Source organism: Cyprinus carpio, chromosome B3 (assembly GCF_018340385.1).
Source record: "Cyprinus carpio isolate SPL01 chromosome B3, ASM1834038v1, whole genome shotgun sequence".
Classification (NCBI taxonomy): Eukaryota; Metazoa; Chordata; class Actinopteri; order Cypriniformes; family Cyprinidae; genus Cyprinus; species Cyprinus carpio.
This window is the reverse complement of record NC_056599.1, coordinates 26,930,686-26,952,062: the sequence shown is the minus strand read 5'-3', so window position 1 is coordinate 26,952,062 and position 21,377 is coordinate 26,930,686. Positions and strand designations below refer to the sequence as shown.

The 21,377-nt window shown below is 37.9% G+C and overlaps 2 protein-coding genes across 5 annotated transcripts; one reads left to right on the top strand and one right to left on the bottom strand.

Annotated features, from left to right (window-relative positions):
- Nucleotides 1-1,090: 1,090 nt before the first annotated feature.
- Nucleotides 1,091-14,481, bottom strand: LOC109057142 (major vault protein). Of its 2 annotated transcripts, none has more exons than XM_042720544.1 (17): nt 14,324-14,481; nt 12,394-12,560; nt 11,452-11,647; nt 11,062-11,185; nt 9,757-9,888; nt 9,421-9,515; nt 8,948-9,184; nt 7,577-7,702; nt 6,520-6,717; nt 5,322-5,548; nt 4,904-5,101; nt 4,638-4,782; nt 3,612-3,823; nt 2,235-2,351; nt 2,018-2,144; nt 1,742-1,930; nt 1,091-1,619 (listed from the first exon to the last, which is right to left on the bottom strand). In XM_042720544.1, the coding sequence occupies exons 2-17, from the start codon at nt 12,528-12,530 to the stop codon at nt 1,497-1,499; spliced, it is 2,583 nt and encodes an 860-aa protein (XP_042576478.1). In that variant the 5' UTR covers nt 12,531-12,560; nt 14,324-14,481; the 3' UTR covers nt 1,091-1,496. The 2 variants fall into 2 exon arrangements, with proteins under 2 accessions (XP_042576478.1, XP_042576479.1); XM_042720545.1 differs by having other exon boundaries at nt 6,520-6,714.
- A 2,474-nt stretch (nt 14,482-16,955) lies between these two features.
- Nucleotides 16,956-21,208, top strand: phb (prohibitin). 3 transcript variants are annotated; one of them, XM_042720541.1, is made up of 7 exons: nt 16,956-17,096; nt 17,593-17,695; nt 17,855-18,016; nt 18,190-18,332; nt 19,294-19,410; nt 19,487-19,582; nt 20,418-21,208. In XM_042720541.1, exons 2-7 carry the CDS (start codon nt 17,611-17,613, stop codon nt 20,628-20,630), a joined length of 816 nt encoding a protein of 271 aa, XP_042576475.1. In that variant the 5' UTR covers nt 16,956-17,096; nt 17,593-17,610; the 3' UTR covers nt 20,631-21,208. The 3 variants fall into 3 exon arrangements, with proteins under 3 accessions (XP_042576475.1, XP_042576476.1, XP_042576477.1); XM_042720542.1 differs by lacking the exon at nt 16,956-17,096 and adding an exon at nt 17,449-17,457; XM_042720543.1 differs by lacking the exon at nt 16,956-17,096 and adding an exon at nt 17,491-17,513.
- The last annotated feature ends 169 nt before the right edge of the window (nt 21,209-21,377 follow it).

The window sequence follows — 21,377 nt, the reverse complement described above, 5'->3', positions numbered from 1 at the left end:
CTTTTATATAACGACTTATGTAGTGTATAACGAATCTGTTATGTCAAATTGCAATGTCGCCACCTGCAGGCGTAACAATGTAGGTACAAAGACTAATATCAAAACGTCCATAAAACTGTAAAGTCTTACCACAGTTGACAGACACGCCCACAAGTGCATCCATCGCATGTATTTGATGACTAGTTCGTGGACAAATTCATTGCATGCCACGTGACAAATGAACTACTTCCAAGTGGTGAAGTAATTTTTATTTTTTCTAATTTGGGATTTGATAAATATTTTGCAACGACTGAACACGTATGGGTAATCTGTCTAAAATGTAAAACTTTCAATAGAAGATTAAACGACAGAGTAAAATGAATAAAAAAAAAACTATATGGCAGCGCCAACATGTTGCCAAATATCTAAATCACAAGCATTCACACCCCGCATTTATTAACAAATGTTTATGTTATTATTTCTTATTTCTTGGGCTTCACTTCTGACTGCCTTTCTGTTTTGTGCCCATCACAGACACACCTAGACAAATCGAGAACTAGACCTTGGACACACTGGCACGCACACATTGTGGGGACTTTCCATAGACTTCTATTACGTTTATACTGACCAAACAATATTTTCTATCCCCAACCCTAAACCTCTTTGCATTGTTACACTTTCAGATAAACATCATTTACTATTTTTAATAATTTCTTTCCCTCAGGACCCCAGGCCAGTCTCCACATGGTCAAAAAGTTCAATTTTTACTATCCTTGTGGTGAAATTTGGTTCCCACAATGTAGCATAAACAAGCACACAGGCACACACACACACAAACAAACATTTTGAGTACTCTGATTGGATGTCCAGCCCCAGGACATCATTTATGTTGTTGTGGGAATCTGTGGTATAAATATGATCCATCTTCCTTAATGAACTTGAGACTGTTATGGTTATGGCTCTCTGTGTCTGCTTGATCATTCTCCGGGGATCCGCCCTGTACACCACAGGGCTTGACTCACAGTTGATGACTGATTGCATCGAAACTATAAATAGTCTAACTAAAACTGAATCTAATTTGATGAAATGAAATAAACGAAGGGCACTGATGAGCGATGCAAAATATTTTATTTGATATCTGAGGTATTATCACACACTAAATGCAGTTTTATCACTGTAAAAAGCAAAGCACAGTAAAGAAACACATTTTCTAGAAAGCTCTTTTGGTTGAACTGAATTATTTAAGGCACCATAGGAACGTTTCAGCATGTCACTTGAACACAAAATAAAGTCTATAAAAAAAACTATACGTGTTAGTAAAGTGAAAGCATATCTATTACAATGAACTGAGTGTTAGTTCAACTAAAGCAGCAAAGGTACTGCTAATGCTGCACTTACATGGCTTTACTGTAATGGCTTTAAGAATGAAAACAATAACAGAGTACAGCATCACAGTTTTTATTTATGCATATCAATTGGTATAAGGCCTCTTAACCTCTGTCTCTCCTAGTTTTTATTTATTCATGTCCTTTGCCCTGCAGAGCCCCCAGAAGGCCATTGGCAGTAGTAAAGAGATTAATAGGAGAGGAGCCATCTGTAATAAGAGTAGACTTCAGACCCAAAGACTGCAGGAGCTTCACCTGGAAGAAAACATGGTACATGTTTCATTAGGTTATCGACAAAAAACGATTAAAACATAAAACATTTGTGATGCAAAGGCACTACAGAAAGATGTTAATTTGCTATCCCAATGCTGACTTACCTGTAGTTCAGGCCCGGCTCGGGCCATTTCCTTCAGGGTTTCTGTGCCCAGGTTCTCCATCAACTCCTTGAAGCGCAGGCTCTCAATCTCTGCCAGTTTCTGCTGCTTCTGTACCTCCAGTTGGTCCATCTCCTTCTTGTAAATCAGCTCCTGCTCACGTGCCTTACACAGACGGGCCAGCTCAGCGTCCTGACACACAGAGGAGAGGAAAAGGGTCAAACTCTTATAGGGTAAGAATAGAAAAAGATGAGAACTAGCATAGTCTGGATGACATACGGCCTCGATTTTCTGAGCCTCTGCTTTGAGTTTGGCCTCTTCGACCGCCGCCTCTCCCTGTATACGAGCCGCCTCGGCTCTCGATTGTGCCTCAGCCTTCGCCGCTCCTGTACTCTCCACTGCAGCACTGGGAAACACACACACTGATTATTGACCGTGAAAACATTAAATGTGCAGACAAACATTAGCATAGCATTGGCCCTCGCAGTGAACTCACCTCTGAGCCTCCAGCTCAAGCAGCTCCTTCCTGGCTTTCTCTGCCTCTGCCTGGTCTGTGATCTTCTGCCTCTCCAGGCGACCCCGAGCCTCCTGCTCCAGACGCTCTGCCTCATGTCTGAAAGAAGGTAATGAATGTAAATGAGCATGACAGACAAATACATAGGAAAAATAGGGAAAGCTGGTAGAATAACAGAAGTTTGAGTCTTTTTTTAAAGTACACTACTATGTCATTTTTGGCACTCTAGCAGTTAATAAATGAAACTCTCTGTGTCTCGCAAAAGAACATTGTAAGTTACATAGTGTACCTTTGAAGAAAACATCAGAGGAAACCATTGTTTATGTAAATTAAGAGATTCAGAGAGACTAAGAATTAGGTTAAGCAAAAAAAATACCCTTCAAGCTTTTCACTATCGCTGATACGCTATTGCTGCATTTCTCCCCCTAGTGGCAGTCACACAGAACTTTCAAATGCTTTATGAAGGAACAGTTACTCTCCCCTTATTCATTAGTGTAAAATGAATAAATAATGAACTTATAAATATATATCCACACAAAAAACAATGACCGTCAATACATCTGAAAAAAAAAAAAAATAAAAATCAAAAAACCTAGGGATAGTTAATATTATGTATAGAAAATAATAAGTCAAGTCAGAATGTATTTCTATAGCACATTTAAAAGCAACAGAGTTGCCCCAAAGTGCTATATATATATATACACATTAAATATAAAAAAATTATAAAAAACAGACAAAACAATCAAAAGAAACACATTAAATAGAATACAATTAGAAAACAACAATAAACTAATCGTTATTTGTTCCCTGAGGGTTTAAGAACTGATTTTAAACTGGCTAGTGAAGGAGCAGACCTCACATTTAAAAGCAGGCTGTGGGTTTGGGTGCTGCAACAGAGAAGGACCGACCCCCCTTAAATTTACCTTAAATTTCATAACCACCAATTTTACAGACACAGTGTTATATATTTTATCTAAAAAATATTAGTAATTCTGACATTGTTCACCCTACTCTAATAGCTCTGATTAGAAAAGCTGAAAGGTTTGAATATTCCAATGCATCTGAAAAATTCTGCAAACGCATTTGATTATAACATAACACAGCTCCTGCACTACTCTTATTGGAAATGAATAAATAAATCAGTCTTTTGTCTGACATAGATAAAAAAAATACAAAAAAAAAATAACAAAATAAAATTCAATACAATAAAATAATTTAAATAAAGATTTAAATTTCAATTATTATACTTCAATTATTACAATTATATGTAAATTAAATAATTGAAATGTTTAAATAATTGATTTAAATAAAAAAAGAAAAAAAAGATAAAGACAGTAAGATGTTGTGTTTGGTTTGTACCGTGCAGTAGCCTCCTGTGAATTGGTGGTGATCTCGATGGCTAGTTGCACACTCTTCTGCAGGGCGTCGCGGGTGCGCTGGTCCACCGGCTCCACAGACTGAATGTCCACGCTGCTGATAACTAACCCGTTCTGATTGAAGCGCAGACTGGACCGCACCGCGAGCTTCTCATCAAAACCAAAGACAGATGAACAGATGATCCTGTTGGAGTTCTGAAGGAGGAATAGATGCATAAGGTCAGAGCAAAGACATATAAAACAAACAGGCCTGATCACATCCTAATCATCATCTGTTCACTCTTGAATTGACGTCTCTGGGACATATGCTGCTTTTTTTTTTTTTTTTTTTTTGCTTTTAGGGGCTCAAGCATACATTTGAAAATGCAAAAATCAAGAAACCCACAACATTAAAACTTTACAGTAAATAACAAATGCAGCTGCAATATTGTAGGATGTTTAAAAAGTTTTCAAAGCAGTTTGTAACACACATGGACACACAGGTCAAATATAGAAAAAGAAAACAATATACATTACTGTTCAAAAGCTTGGGGTCAGTAAAATTTTTATAACGTTTTTGAAAGAAGTATTAAATTCACACCTGCATTTATTAATAAATTATACAGTAAAAATGGTAATATTGTGGAATATTAGTACAATTTAAAATATATGTTTTCTATTTTAAATCTAGTTCATTCCTGTGATGTCAAAGCTGAATTTTCAGCATTTCTTCTATATATTTCTTATAAAGGTTGTAACAGCTTAATATTTTTGTGTAAACCTTGATACATTTTTTCAGAAACTTCAAAAGAACAGCATTTAATTGAAGCAGGATTTTTTTGTAACTTTGCACATTAACACTGCATCCTTGCTAAATAAAAGTGCTGTATTAATTAATTCTTTAAAAATACATATCTTACTGTCCCCAAACTTTTGAATGGTAGTTTAAAGTTTAACTTTAATTGCTACATTTACAACCACTAAACAAAGAGAGGTATCAGAGCAATACAACTAAAGGTGTGTCACATACCTTGTGGAAATCATCAAACTGCACTGAGGCCACCGCTCCTCTGATTCTGGAAGCGATGGCTTTGCACGCGTCACCCACAAAATCTGGCACAGAGAACAGAGCCGTAGCCTTGGCCGCTTCAGTGGGCTGTTTGATATCAAAGTGCCTGACACAGAGAGAAAGAAAGTGAGCTCACTCCTATGATCAGCCTATTGTTTATTTGCACTTCATTTTTACTCCTGGAGACGTTTTCTAATAAGGCTTTAGAGCACACAGACACAACATACCAGTTGTAAGAGAGCTGCAGCTGCAAGCGAGCATGATCGGCCGTCTCGATGGTTATGATGTCCGTGCAAAAGTCTGGGCCAAGCAGGAGACAAATGGTTTTGATGACATGAGGACGTTTGGGTTTGTCTCCGGAAAGGGAAAGAACTGTAAACTGTTCATCAGGACCCAGCATCACCATTTCAGGGCCAAACACCACCCTGTGAGAGAAACAGAAGGAGAAAGAGAATGGATAAGAGAAATTATTTTAAGTTTTTAACTTAGAAATGTAACAATTAACTACACAAAAAATGAATTAAAAGAAATAAATTAATAGTAAAAATAAAACTACTTTTAAGAAGAATTCCACAGAACTAAAATATGGACCCAAAAGTCTTAGGAAAGATGTTGCGTAACCATTTGACTGTCACTACTACATACCTGGCCTTCTTCTCTCTGTAGTCGTACACCTGCAGGGCTGCATTGTGTGGGACACGATAGGACACCACTCTGGTTTTATCTCTCTCAGCTTGCGCAATGTTTCCTCCTCGCAACGAGCGGTCAGCTAGCGACTGAGACAGAAGAGTCTCCACATTGGCTGGAAGCTCTTTCTCCCACAGTTCCTCATCCTGTGTTAACATGTAGGTCTGGCCAATCACAGCACGCACCTGAGAAGCAAACAGAAGCTCAGCTGGGATATAAAGCACTTTGATTTCATGATGTTGTTTGTGAGCGTTTACCCTCAAGCTTGTTTGGTTTTGTCAATATTAATTAAATTAATCAAAATCAAGCTACACTCTAGTCCTTCAATAAGAAACATGAGACTGCCTTATGTTACATTTTCTAAACTGAAATAAAAGATTAAGGAATATTTCACCTCAAAATTTTATTTCCAAAATATTTTTCCTAACCCATATCATTTTTTCGCAAAAGTTAGATTTTTGGATAATTGTCCTAGCTACTCTTTTCCTCCAAATGAAACTGAATGGAGAAAATTAATAACATGCATTTATTCATGAAATAAATATTGGTAACGCTTTATTTTAAGGTGTCCTTGTTCCACATGTTACATGTACTTACTATTATAATAACAACAAATTATGCATAATTACATGCAAGTAACCCTAAACCAAACCCTAACCATATAGTAAGTACATGTAGTTAATTAATATTACCCAGTACTTAAATATATAATTACACTGTAACAAGGACACCTTAAACAAAAGTTTAACCTAAATATTTATAATAATATTTATTGTAATGGTATATCTGTTATTTTAATATTCTGAAGCCATATGACAGCTTTGAGTGTGGAATAATCTTAAATTTAAGCCAATATTCACAAAACATCTTCTGGCTTATAATCAAATTTATGATGACATTAGATGCACACTTTACAACAAATTAAGTTGTCCATTTTAGACTCTGTAAAGCTTGACACATTTTCATTCTTGCCTGCACAATTGCTTTAACCGACACTGAACTCTATGCTCTCAGGCCTAGTCTCAAAATATCCTCTAACTGTCCCACGTGATTGTTCTTAAAAGAGTTTAATAAACACTCAGATGTGATTCTGAAAATCATAGAAATTTAAAGAATGCATTTGGTCGATCAATTCTTTCTAATCTTCAAATCTTGCCTTTCCAGTTTTGATGTCACGGACGTAAATGCCCTCATTCTCATCCAGCGGGATAGCATCTCGTCTCAGCAACACCTCTACGGTGGCGGGCGGCACGTATTCGATTGGGCCACGCAGCATCCAACGGTCACCTGGACGCCGCTGTATTCCCCTCTTTTTGGTTCGGCTTGTCCCTTCTTCTTCATCTTCCTCTTCCTGCTGAAGTGTTGAGGAGTGGGGAGGTGGGGTGAAAGAAAGAAGGAGGGAGGAGTAACAATGGCAAACATTAGTGTAAGGCGGGGACGGACACTGCAGCACAAGTGGCATTCGATCAGACTGTGTGTATAAGCCAAGGTGAATGAAAAGAAAAAAAATGAAGGGAATGCATAAAAATCATATTTATCAAAACAAAAATGAGGATGGGAACAAAAGTATTCATAATGGTGGGGGGGGGGGGAGAAGGGAATGAATTAATAAAGGAAGTGATTTGCCCCTCTGTCTGACATACTAGTGCTCTAAATGTCAGTTAAATGATGATTTATGTTCACACAATATGTTCATTGATCCAGAATCAAGTTCTTCCTGTTCACACAATTTATGACAAGGCAATTTATGAGTTTTAATAAGCGCCCTAAATACAAACCTAGTTCACAAACACAAAAAACAAGTGGGTGAAAAAGCACTCTCTTGTCTTATCGTATAAACATAAAGACAAACATTTCGGGAATGCTGAAAGAGTTATATGAACTATTGAGAACAAAGGGCAAAGGCAGCACCCTGTGAAACAGGTAACGTCTGTAAACACAATACACCCACTCTCTATTTGTCTTCTTTTGTTCTGAAATCTCCAACAACCTAGTCTAGGTCCACACCCTGCATTTTCACTTCTTTCTCTCCTTGTTTGAATACCATTTGAATGAATCAGAGCTCTCTTCTTTTTTTCTCCTGCAGACCACAGATGTTCAGAACACCTTCAACCTGTACATGCAGCTGTTCATGCAGTCACACTTTCTAGTTAATTATGTACTAAATGAGTGATTTTAGTAATTCATTATGGATGATCAGACATGTTCTTTACCCCCTCAGTGTCAATGAAAGCTTCGACAGCACGCAGCACGAGACCCTCCTCCTCTGACAGCACATACACATCCTGAATGCCGTTCTCCAAATGCTCTCCTGGCCTGAGGAAGAACGAACGCTCACCCTGTGAGAACAGGAGACAGAAAGAGTCAGCGCAAGTTACTTTTGAAATTTACATTGCAAAGTTATTATAAATCTACATGTATGGTTCTATTAGAATTTACAGTGGTTTCAACCTACAGCATGAAACTTAAATAGCCAGTGATGAGTATTAATCAGTATTTTATGATTAGGTTGAAAGAGCAGAGGCTGCAAAAAAATGTAAATTGTCTGGATACATTAGCCATGCTTAAAAGTTAAGCACTTTATTGCATTAGATTATAATATGTCAAATTAAATATTATTAATAGCTATAAGATACTTGAAGAAAAATTTTACAAAACATTTCAATTTCAAATAAATTATTTCTATTTATCATAGAATCCTGAAAACACGTATCACTGTTCCTACAAAAAATATAAAACAATAATAAGAAATGTTTCTTGTATCTGAGTAATTTAGAATAATTTCTGAAGGATCATGTGACACTGAAGACTGGAGTAATGATGCTGGAAAATTTAGCTTTGCATCGCAGGAATAAATTACATTTTAAAAAATATTCATCAATATCACTGATTTTTATGTTAAATTTAAAAATAAAGTGTAACATTTGTTACACATGCACATGATAAGTATGTTGTAACAGTTACATCTTGCAGACTTTGCATCAGATTTATTTTTGCAAAAAAGCTTGCAGATGACATTTTCATTCATATAGTTTCATTCATATATTTTTAAGTGTGACTTCTATATAGTTCTTCTATAGAGTTCTATATTAGGCCCCTTCAGTATAATGATAGGTTTCAGTAATAGGCATTTAAAGGGTTAGTTCATCCAAAAAAGAAAATTAGACTGTGTTTTACTCACCCCCGAACGGCTTCCACGTATGACAGATAACGGAAGTGAGAGAAAAGTGTTTATTACGTTTGAAATATGGATACTTTTCTTACAAAAAGACTTGGATTCGCTACAGAAGGCCTTTATTCACCCCCCGGAGTGGTGTGAGGGGATGTTTTATTATGAATGCGCATGCTTTATTTGACGACTGTTCAACAGAAACACCTGCTGACTGCAATGATAGAGCTTGGAATAGCCAGGACAGTTTTTAATATAACTCTGACTGGATTCGTCTGAAAGAAGAAAGTCATATACACCCAGGATGCCTCAAGGGTGAGTAAAACACAAGTCATTTTCATTTTTGGGTGAATTAACCCTTTAACATTAAATGCTGTCATTTTCCTGTGTCGAAACCACAGAACGATTCGCTCACCTTCACCACTCTCTTCTGTCCGAGCTGAGGTTTTCCGTCAGCCCCCACGGGGTCCAGAACCACGCAGTACTGCCTGCTGTTCAGAGTGGTTACGTCCACCACCCCGACAACCTCCTCGGCCACAGAGGGAATGTGAGCCTCTCTGTCTGCCACGGTCACCAGCCACTCTTCTCCGGTGCGCCGCTCTCGGCCCCCGGCGTCACGGAACGGCCGGAGAGCGCGCACATGCAAAGCATTCTGATGAAGGGGGAATGACAAGCAGCCGTTGATAATTAAGCTTGGGGCAAAATTGTGTTCTGAAGCTGTGACTTCATTAGTGAAGAGCTTTCATCCATAATCACTATGTGCTATACACTAAAACCTCTCTTTAAAAAACAAACAACCCCAACAACCCATTACCTGTCTACTCAAAGTGTGAATGGAGAATAAAACATGCTAATGGGAACTTCAGGGAAAGGGACAGAAGAGGGTACCTTGTCCGTGAGGATGAAAGCATTGACGATATCCACCACCTCTTCATGAGCTCCAGGCAGATAAGCTCCCACCTTACTGACTTGCCATTCCTCACCTGAAACACACACACAATTTCAGCCATATGTATTTGAATATGCATGCAGAATACAAACTGTTAACTATGTTTTCAATGGCAGAAAACTGCCATTGAAAGGACACTGACTTCTACTGTATTGACATTTTTTAAAAAACCTTTTGTGTTCCACAGAAGGATAAAGATCATACAGGTTTGGAACAACACGAGGGTGAGTAAGTAATTAAAATGTGAATTTTTGGGGGTGAACTATCTCACAAACCAGTAACTCTTTGGACTCCATTGCGGTCCAGGCCCTCTTTGCGTGCTCGGAGGCGGATGGCCTGATTCTCTCTGATCACCGTGGCCTTTATGACTTCAAGTACCGCCACCTCCTTCCTGGGAATGTACGTCCCTGCCGGAAAAAGACGCTCTCCAGGTTAGACATCTTACATCATATGATGTCACCTATAATGTATGCATACATTACGAATGATGCAGTGCACTTTTTTGTGATTGAGAATAAACAGATACTTTTCAAAATCCAGTCAATTCCTTTCCTCATGATCAAAATTAAGTCCAATCTCACATTTTTCTCATTAAATATCCTAACTGACTGTTTTCTCATTAAGCCTCCTGTTTTCATACTATGGAGGCAAGTTGTGTTGCAAACAGCATTTCATGTTGACCTCAGTTTTAATCTATCAATTGTTCATTCTGCTCTAGCAAAATGTAGTTAATATAATATCTGAAAAACAGTGTTCAATAGATTTACTTCCTCTTTCATGACCAGCGTGAATTAATATAGCGAGAGCTGTGTTACACCGTGTCTACACCAGACGCGAGCGGTGCGACAAAATACTATATTACTCATTATAATCAGTGTTGGTGTCTACACTGGATGCGGCGCGACAAATCCCCGACAGAAAACTGCTGCTGCATTCTATTTATGACGTATTGAGACAAATTTCCAACGGTCAAATACTATTATAAAGTGAGATGATTATCAAAAAAAAAATCACACGGTGTGAGTGTTCAATGTTTCTGTTATAATGAGGTGGTTAGGTTAAAGAAGGGCTTCGAAGCTCGAAGACTATATATACTGCATGTTGCTTAACATATAAATGCATGTATATAGTGGTTACATTAGCACATGCTAGTACTTAACCATAAAGCAAAATATGCAAACAATATAATCAATGAGTTATTTATCATATTTCAAATAAACTGCAATTAACATGTTTGTATAGTACAAATGTATTTTTCTATTAACTTAATCTTTGAGTTGGTTTACTTAAATGTTTTTCAGTTTTCTGAACTTATCGGATTTTACAATGCAGGCAAAACTAAATAAGCGAAAAACCTTCTTGAAAGTTATTTGGTCTTCACTCATCATGTGTAGGAAACAAATAACTATAGAGCATTCTTCTATGTACTGTAACATTGCACCACGAGGAACATCTTTACTGCCTTTTATTTCCCTCTGAACTTCATTATTTTAAACTGTCAGTTGCTCTGAGCAAGTAAACTAGTTCAGGTTGGCACACAAAACTCTGTAAAGCTAATGCTAGTTGTGCGGCAGTGGTACCTGGTCCCTCAAACAGCCACTCGTCTCCTGCTACCCTCTTCTCTCCTCCCTCCTCTTCAAAGTCCAGCAGGGCCTGCAGACGCAGGGCTGTGTCCGGATACACTATCTGCAGTGGCGTCACATCCTGTGAGAGACAGAGAAATAGACCAGGGATTTCATAACAATAAGAATAAGAAGATAAGTGTATTAGAATGTAAAATAATAATAATTATAAGAGAACTGCTGCAAAATGGTGCTCGTTGTGATCTAGTCAACGTGAGCTGATGAAAAAAACGTAGGTGTGACACAGATTTGCCACTCTTTGAAGGAAACCACCACCTGTTGAAACTACCCACAAGTCTAAGCTCTTAAGCCACCAGCTGCAATGCAACATGTTTGTGAACTTCATACCTTCTGAATCTCTTCACCAGGGTAGAGGGGGAAGGGGTCCTGGGTCAGCCGGATCTCCAGGTCAGCATGTCTGAGCTTAGCTTGACCTGATGCATCAAACTGAACCTGGCCTTCATCATTACGGGCAACGGGGTTGAGCACAACACAATAGTGCCTGGGCGGCACCATGATCATGCGGACGGGGGCAAACAGAACCCTGAGAGAAAACAGGAGGAAGATTTCAGTCAATCATGTAATATCAGGACACATGCACGATCGTTCAAAAGTATGGGGTCAGTACATTTTCGTAGACTTTTATTCAACAAGGATGCATTTAATCAAATGTCACAGTTAAGACATATATAATGTTACAAAATATTTTTCATAAATGCTGCTCTCTTAAACTTTATATTACTCAAAGAAAAACATGATCACAGTTTCCACAGAAATATTAAGCAGCACAACTGTTTTCAAAATTTATTAAAATAATAAATATTTCTGAAGCAGCAAATCAGTATATCGTAAGCATAAGAGACTTCCTTCAAAAACATTAACAAATCTTAACTTTTGAACTGAAATAGTGATTTGTATTTGTAGAAATAACTGAAAGTTTGAGATGAAGAAAAAGGAACTGATAGACTAAAAATAAATCTACTGTATGAGACACAGAACATCGACCTAAACACTTTTAATAAATAGTTCATATCAGCTGTTGTTTGGATTCTGCTTGATTACACACCCAGTATCCCAGCAACTCTCTCTTTCATCACAGCCAGAAACAGGACACGCTCCTAATTTGCAAATGTCCTACATATAATGCTCCAGTTTAGCCGCTAAAATTTCCTTGTATACGTTTAAATTTATTCAAATCTATTTACATCAAATCTAAAAAAAAACAGCAGGAATCTGTATTTCAAGGGCTGTGGCATCATACAGTAGTTAACCAGATGCTTTCCAGGTTACCTCTCATTGTCCTGGCGTATATAGGTGAGAGGGCCGAGCTCCACCCGCGCAATGTTGGTGTTCTGATCCAACACATGGATGTAGTGGTGAGGTGGGATCCTGATGATTGAGGCACCGAGCAGCTGATCAGCGTCCATATTTCTTCCAACTGGTACTCCTCACAAACTCTAATTTGGAGGAATGTAGAGATTAATGACCAAAATGCAGTAAAATGACAGAGATACAGTGACAATCTGTGCATGCAACTACTTCTTCATGGTCATGTGATATTATTTCCACAATATGATTAATCATTCATTTATGCTAGCTCCCATTGTTACGTGATACCTTAAAAAGCTTCCTCTGTCTGCGTCAGTTTGTATCATGCATGAAAAATCCAATAATATAATGGTCAGCAGAATTAGATTTCATGAGCGAATACACTTCAGCTTCTTATCTCTTTGGGACAAATTCATGATAGCTGTGACAACACTTGTTGTCTTTTTAAACTGGGATTATAACTGATAAAATGCTGATAAGCCTTGATTTTGTCAAATCTAAATTATAGATTTTGGTTTGTAGCAAGAAGAGTCTGTCAGTCAAAGTTCTTCTCACACACACACCCACACAATTGTTAGACCAACCTCTAAGAATGTTGCCCAACACTTAGCTCGCTCCTTAACCTAAACTACTGATATCAGGTAGTTCAGTTAAAGATTAAGTAATGCCATGCAATCTAACAGTTCTTCAGAGAAGAAAGTGTAATTTTTCATTACCCCTTCAGACTGTGTGTGCATTGTAATGGGCAGCCCTTTCTCTGGTGTATATTTATTAATTTGTCATTTGGTGCCACGCCAAATTTCAAAGGATTTTTGGATTAGGTGCTACAAAGTCACAAAGAGCATATTCATTTGAAATTAAGAAAGATGGACTTTGTTACAATGGACAGAAAAATATAGAATAATTTTAAATATTATATTTATATCTTTAATACTTTATCGATAACAGTTTTACTGTTTCAATGTGAATTGGAGACTTGATTTTAGTTATAATATACAGTCATAATATCATTATTGCAGAGTCACATTTCTTACATTTCCGTCTTAATGCTATAAACTATTACAAAACTTCTAGATAATCCTCCTACACGTTTTATCTGGCCTTGGCTGACAGTGAGATCCAATTACCAATTGAAATAACTATAACCATAAGCAGATGTTTTATTATTTAAGGCTGCATTCAGAACAGAATAACAGAATATATATATATATATATATATATATATATATATATATATATATATATATATATATATATATATATATATATATATATATTATGCCCCTGGCACATATTTTGTGTTTGTTGGCTGTCATATGTACATTTACGCATACACAAGTTCACTCTCCACAGCGACACCCATAAAACAAACACATTTGTCTCAAATCAAGCACTCGAATCCATCTTCCGCATGCCGTGACGTCAGTGCGGGGGCTGGCCTCGTTCAAGGTGCACCAATAGTAAAACATGCAGTCTGAGAATGAACGCGGAAATCACACACTTGCATTAATCCATTACTTTAGTGACGATAAAAACTGCAGTATCCCAAGGCATCTGAAAGAACTGACTCAAGGCTGGCACGACAGGACAGTAAAAGCTTGCGAATGATGTCACAAATTAAACTTCTGTTGATTTTGATTTCTTCATCTGATAATATGCGTGTAAAGATTAAGTTAAAGTCCAAATAGACTGCGACAGTTTTCCAGGACTGAAAACGGCAATAATTGCTTTAAAAATGCATCGTCCTCCGTGCATTACATCTTCATTAGTTCATCATGACGCAATTAAGAAACATTCACAACTACGCAAGTTAGATGAATGTAGCTGCCCTAACTTGGTTTATCCTTTCAAGACTCGTCTTCCAAAAAAATGCGACATAAGCGAGACTTACAGTTTCAGAAGAATGCGTCCTTGCAGCTGCCAGTGCACTGTATGAGTGCTGTGCTGATGGTTTATAATAACTCGCGCTGTAGGTGTGTCTGTGTCGTCCCGGGAAGGAGGGGGCCCACAGTGGGATTTCTCGGAGCAAGAGTCACAGCATCACGTGGCTTACTGTAGCTGAAATTCTAGATCGTGACGTAGGCCTGTTTCAACAAAAATATAATCATTTTATTTCAAAGCATTATCAACCAGTATGTGCGTATGTAAAAACATTATCTAACCAAATCCTACTAGATGATGGCCATAACGTCCACATACTTTATATACACAGAGAGGTCGTGTTAGTGTGTATCCTAGTCCTACTAGACATCTAAACAGCTCTAAAAACGTTCTCTAAACACAACTTCCTGTTTTCATCGAGCTTGTGGTAGACTAGAGGTTACGCATATGAGCTACAAGCAGTACTTTGGAGAGATTAAGTAATGTAAGAGTGGTATAAATCAACTAAAAACAAGGCTAACTTAACTTGTACAGTTGACTATGTGACATTTTAAGGCTTTATTTAAAGGGGTCATGAACTGAAAAATGAAAATGCCCTTGATCTATTGACATTAAAAAGAGGTCATTGCTGTAAACACATCCTGTAAGCTACAGAACTAAAAACTTTCTTGTTAGTTTAAAAACAGCTTATAAGGGCTTGGGCGCCGCGTTGCATTCTGGGACGTGGCGGCCATGTTGATGGCGTCGTGAATGTAAACATACAGCAAGTCGAACGAGAAGAAACAGAGTTGGGAGAAAGAAAAAAAATATGTTAAAATCGCGAAAAGGTTTGTGGGATTTACAGGGATACGCTAAGTAGGGATGCCAGGGATCGGGTATGTGGACAAAATCGGCACTATTAACGGTTTGGATCAATATGAAAATCCCAACAAAGAGTGGAGCACCGACGACGAGTTGCTGCCGCACTTTTGCATTACAGATATCTTCGGCTACCTTGTTTCTTTTGTGAGCGCCTACACTCAGAACAGTTCCGAAGCTACAAGTCATTGGAGTCTCATGTGCAGTTCACAAATGGATGGGTTAAGGAGCTGCAGATCATAAAGCCGGCAAACAGTATACAGTAATCCGGACAAAGGTAAACTGCACTCCGCCTAGTTGTTAGTTTAGTAACCGTTAGTGCTAACAACTATTCACATGTACTTTTAACTAACTTATGTGTTTCAAAAATTTAGTTAGTAGCTGTCAACCCTCTCCGTTTTTTTCCGGGGTGTCTCATGTATTTGAGCTCTTTTCCCGCTGTCTTCCCGTTGTAGTATTTCCTGTAAAAATATCCCGTTAAGCCCTTCCATCGGACCTGTCAGTCTCTGTGCTGTTGTCCTGTTGCTACACAGTTGCCCTTCCAGCAAAACAGATATTTTCAAACCATCGTTTTGCTTAACGTTACTTGAAAGCAACCTTAGCGTGATATTGGCCTTTTTAAGATAACAGCGTGGTTGTTGTGAGAGCATAATTTCACACCAATGTAAGCAAAGTCACGTTAGACATAGCTTCACAATCTCGCTTAGTTAATGCAGCAGTTTTTTAGTACGAATTTTTGCTGTCAGCAGAGGGGACAGCAACAGAAAGATGAATGTAGAAATGTTCCGGTATTTTGGGATGAGTAGCCAGGAAATTTCCCTTATTTTCAGTGTTTACTTAAAATATATAAATTAATATTCAGATATTATACCTCACTTGGTCTCCGTGGTCGCGCCTCCAAGCAGGAAAGCAGTGGCAAGTTAATCCATTTTTTTTCAAAGGCGATTATGTGTTGCGCTATTACACCCCACAATACAGCAACGGTTTAATCATGGTTGAAATAGATTTTTAATTAATCAAATTAAGACACACGGCTGAGAGGGATGTATGTCTAAACACTGCGCAGTAGTCCGAGTAGCAGGAAAGGAGGCCATCAGCATGGCGGCCACGCCAAGTAATGACGTCACGACGCCCAAGCCCTAAGCCAAGATGACAGGTTGAGGAATGTGACACTTTATGACGTAATAGTGTGCATAAGCACAGAGATTGAAATTAAAAGACGATGCTGTGCTGATTATATTGGATCCGACTGTCTCAACTCAAGTGTGAGTAACTCTTTTAGTTATGTGATCGCTATTGCTTTGTCTGCTATTAAAGATCGTTTGATATGTTCTGAGTATTTGTGCATGTGTAACCTAAATCACAGCAGGGTCCATCTGTGAGGGATGTAGGCTGTCTGTCAAACTTACTCAACTATTAGCCAATCCTGAGTGTTTACCTCTGTGTCTACAGTCTGCCACGCCTATGTTATGATGAAAAGGGTTGAAAACAGGACAGAAAATAGCCCATAGTCCCTAAATCATGATGTTTTTGGTGTAAATATCATGCTAACTTTATAAGAGGACCTCAGAGAACAGTACAAAATAAAAGAAGACCAACTGAAACAGACTACGTGTTCTGACCCAACACATGGACGTTGTTACTGGTTGTTGGGGGAGTTCAATGTCAAAACAGTGCCAAGGGTGCCATATAGTTGAAGAAACACCCACATTGTTGTTCAGTCTTTACCCAGTCCTCGTTCTAAAGCAACGAGCAGACGGCGACCAATAACAGTCTTCGTTACTCAAATGGGCGTTCTCGTCCGTGTCCTTCTGTCCAATCAGAGACGTCTATGTTGAAGGTTCCGCGCATGCTCAGGCGTCTCCTTCTCATGTGTTTCTTACGCAGGCTCCGGTGGAGGTCACTGTGAACTAACAGCGCAGTCGGTGAGTGGTCACGTTGTAAGACACTAGCGGTATTTTCATATGGATTTGGTGTTTATTTACTTTACATAAAGGCCGATAATACTAATGTGGCGTTCTGAAAGAGAAACAAGCATGATTAGCGCGTCTTGGTGGTTAAAGTAGGCAGCGGCTCTTGATAGCGTGTCAGTTGCAGCATTAGCGTGTAGCAAGCTAATTACATAAACTCTGCTACAACGGTATTATTTTAATCCCTCTTAGTTTTACCGTCATGTAACTTATGGTATTAGCGAATACATATTTTACAAGGACAGTTTATTAATTGTAAGCATTTTTTACCAATGCTTTTCGCTTTCCATGTCTGAGCCACTCAAAGTGAGGACAGGTTAGCAGCACGTTTCCTTCATGCCAGTGTCATTGCTGTAGAGTCGAGGCTTACCGGTCAGAAAGAATGGTTTCATTATTCAAGGGTTTTCACATTCATGAGCGATGTTTAAGGTGAATACGCTTCTCTCCCCAGGACTGTCACATTGCTGCCATGGCAAAGCTCTTCGAGTCGATTGGAAAGCTGGGATTGGCCCTGGCCATCGGAGGAGGTGTAGTAAACTCTGCACTTTTCAATGGTAAGTTCACCGCTAAATTGCTTTGTAATGTACCTGATAAAACAGTGGCATCATTGTTTTGAGTTTATATGATTATTATATAAAGCCAGGTGTTTCTTTGCCAGGTTTTAAATGATATTTGAAGAGCTGTTGTGTAACTCTGTGGGTTTTTCATTGCAGTGGATGCGGGACACAGGGCTGTGATCTTCGACAGGTTTCGAGGTGTTCAGGATATTGTTGTAGGCGAGGGCACACACTTCCTAATTCCCTGGGTGCAGAAGCCAATCATCTTTGACTGCAGGTCCCGTCCACGCAATGTGCCCGTCATCACTGGTAGCAAAGGTACGTCATTCCTCAGTCTTTATTTCTCTTACTGTTTCTGTCTGGCTTCTGTTCTTCATTGATTCTTTAATGTCTATATCTTTCTGTCTCTCCGTATCACAATACATTTATTCTTTTGCTTTTACTAATAAAAGTTAGGAAACTGCACAATGGTCTGTCTTTGCCCCTCTCAGATTTGCAGAATGTCAACATCACGCTGAGGATCCTGTTCCGTCCAGTCGCTACACAGCTGCCGCGGATTTTCACCAGCATCGGAGAGGACTATGATGAGAGAGTGCTGCCCTCCATCACCACCGAGGTTCTGAAGGCCGTAGTGGTGAGTATCATCCATAACACGCTGTGAAATAAACATGTTAACTATCAAAAAAGGGTCATTATTTTATTTGTATTTTTTAAAGAAATTAATACTTTTATTCAGCAAGGATAGAATAAATAGTGAAATTTATAATGCTACAAAGTATTTCTATTTCAAATAAATGCTGTTCTTTTGGACTTTCTGTTCCAAGGATCCTGAAAAAAATGTATCACTTCCCACACAAATATTAAGCAGTGCCACTTACACAGATAATAATAATAATGGTACATTCATTTGATCATATTTATAAATTGAATGCCACCATAAAACTGTAATTATAAGTGGGATACTCAAAGTTGTGGGCATGCAATTAATGCAGCATCTGTATTGATGGTAAGCTTGTTAAATTATTGAAATTGTTTTTTTTTTCTTCATTTATTATAAAACAGTTTCATGTACAAAATATAATTTAATTGTACAGTTACAATTGAAAATATATTACGATTTAATTTACAGAATCTTAATAAACTGAATTTAAAAAAAACTCAAAGAAAAACACACTTTAGGCACATGTTTGTTCATGTTTTAGATGTAAAGTAAAAAAAATATTTTATATAGAAGTATGTTGCCATTTTGCTCTGACCAAAGTGATGTTTCAGCAAGAATTATGTGACACTGAAGACTGGATTAATGATGCTGAAAATTCAGATTTATCGTCATGGGAATAAATTACATTTTAAATTATATTAAAATACAAAACCGTTCCTTTAAATTGTAATAATTTTTCACAGTTTAACGGTGTTTTTGATAAACTAAATGCAGCCTTGATGAGAGTTCTTTCAAGAACATACATAAAAAATATATATCTTACTGACCCCAGATTTTGAAGGGTAGTGTATACAGGGCTGGATGTTGGGCAACGTATACAGGACAGGAGATGAAATAGAACACTTGGATTAAATGGAGTTCATTTTTACCACAGGCCCGTTTTGATGCCGGTGAGCTCATCACTCAGAGAGAGCTGGTGTCCAGGCAGGTCAGTGAGGATCTGACAGAAAGAGCTTCCACCTTCGGCCTCATTCTAGATGACGTCTCCCTGGTAAAGACCTCTGCTTTTCTCTGTTTCTGTTTTTCTTCACTGCCGTGCCTCACCTTAATATATTCCCTCCCCTCAGACACATCTGACGTTTGGCAAGGAGTTCACCGAGGCTGTTGAGATGAAGCAGGTTGCACAGCAGGAGGCTGAGAGAGCCCGGTTTGTTGTAGAAAAGGTAAGAGCCTCAAAATGTATAAGTGCCTAAGCGAATATTCCCCAAATGCGAGTAAAATGAGATCAGTAATTAAAACTGAGCTACTCTCCAGTTTGATTCCAAACCTATTTGATACAGCAATATTTATATGGTAGAGTTGTAAGAATAGTAATCTGACTCATGCATAGAATCAAATACCAAAAGCATGAACTAAATAAAATATTAAAGTAATAGCAAAATAATTCGTTGTATTTTCCCCACTTTACATATACACTACTGTACAAAAGTTTGCATAATGTAATCCTATTAAAGGAAGTCTCTTATTGTCATTAACACATCATAATTTATTTTATTTAAAACTAGTAAAAATAGTAATGTTGTGAAATATTACAATTGAAAATAAGTGTTTTCTGAAGTTTGCTGATTTTTCAGCAGCCATTACTTCATGATCTTTTAGGAATCATTGTAATATGCTGATGTGGTGCGCAAACATTTATTATTATTATTATTATTATTATTATTATTATTAATGTTGAAAACAGTTGTTGACACTTTTTTTTTCAGGATTGTTTGAATAGAAAGTACAAAAGAACAGCATTTATTTAAATCTTTTGTAACATGTCTCTACTGTCACTTTTGGTCACTTTAATGCATCCGTCTTCTTATTATAATGTTTCTTTAAAAAAACTACAATCTTTTTGATCATTATTATTTTCATTTTGTATGTTTTTTTAAACATTTAAAAGTGATTTCAATATTAAATTTTTTTTTCTAACATATAAAACTGAAAAATACGGTTTTATTTGCTCACAAGCAACAGGTGATTTAACTCTCTCTCTCTGTATTTGTGTCCCAGGCAGAGCAGCAGAAGCAGGCGGCTATCATATCAGCAGAAGGAGACTCCCAGGCTGCGCTGTTGATCGCTAATTCTCTGGCAGTAGCTGGTGATGGCCTGGTGGAGCTGAGAAAGCTGGAGGCAGCAGAGGACATCGCCTTCCAGCTCAGCCGCTCTCGCAATGTTACCTACCTCCCGTCTGGACAGGGAACGCTCCTTCAGTTACCACAGTGATAGGGAAACTAGACTCACACACACTCACTTCACTTCTTCTGCTCTAAGCTTGGCTACTTTCGGAAATGGTGATGTCTGTAGAACCCATGCAACTATCTGATCAGCCTATAGGCAAATTTTAAAGAGACAAAGATACCTAGTGTTTTTCTTTCATTTAGTCCTAAAAGTATAGACTGCCACAAGGTGGTTTCAGTATTTGGAAAGAGTGAAGGGAAACCCAGGGGAATAGTCTGTGTGTATGTAAATGTGCTCCAGATGCATATATTTGCATGTGGAAACGTTTTCCTTGGCTAAATGTGAGTCGATGTTATTTGAAACCCTTAACATTTCAGTTAAATTGATATACACAGAAATTGATCCAAGTACCTTTGCAAAGCTTAATGAAGTTGTACATTCATGAGTAGTGAAGGCTGGATGATTGACATCAATCTCTCCCTCTGCTCCTGCAAGAAGGACTGTGTTGTTTTTTTGGTTTGAATCTGTTTTTGTTGTATGTGGCAGAAGGAACGCCATTGTTTCACAAGTGGTGAATGGATAAAATAATCAATAAACAATTATTCATTTATACGAAATCAAAATACACTTGAATGCCTCTCATTATTATAGAGATCCATTATTACAGTTTGTAGACACACACAAATCTTTTTAATGCTATACTTTGTTCCTCACTGGTTGTGAAGCACACCTCAAGAGGGCAAATATTGCCTTTTAGTGTCCACTAGAGGGCATCAGTGCTTATTTATGAAA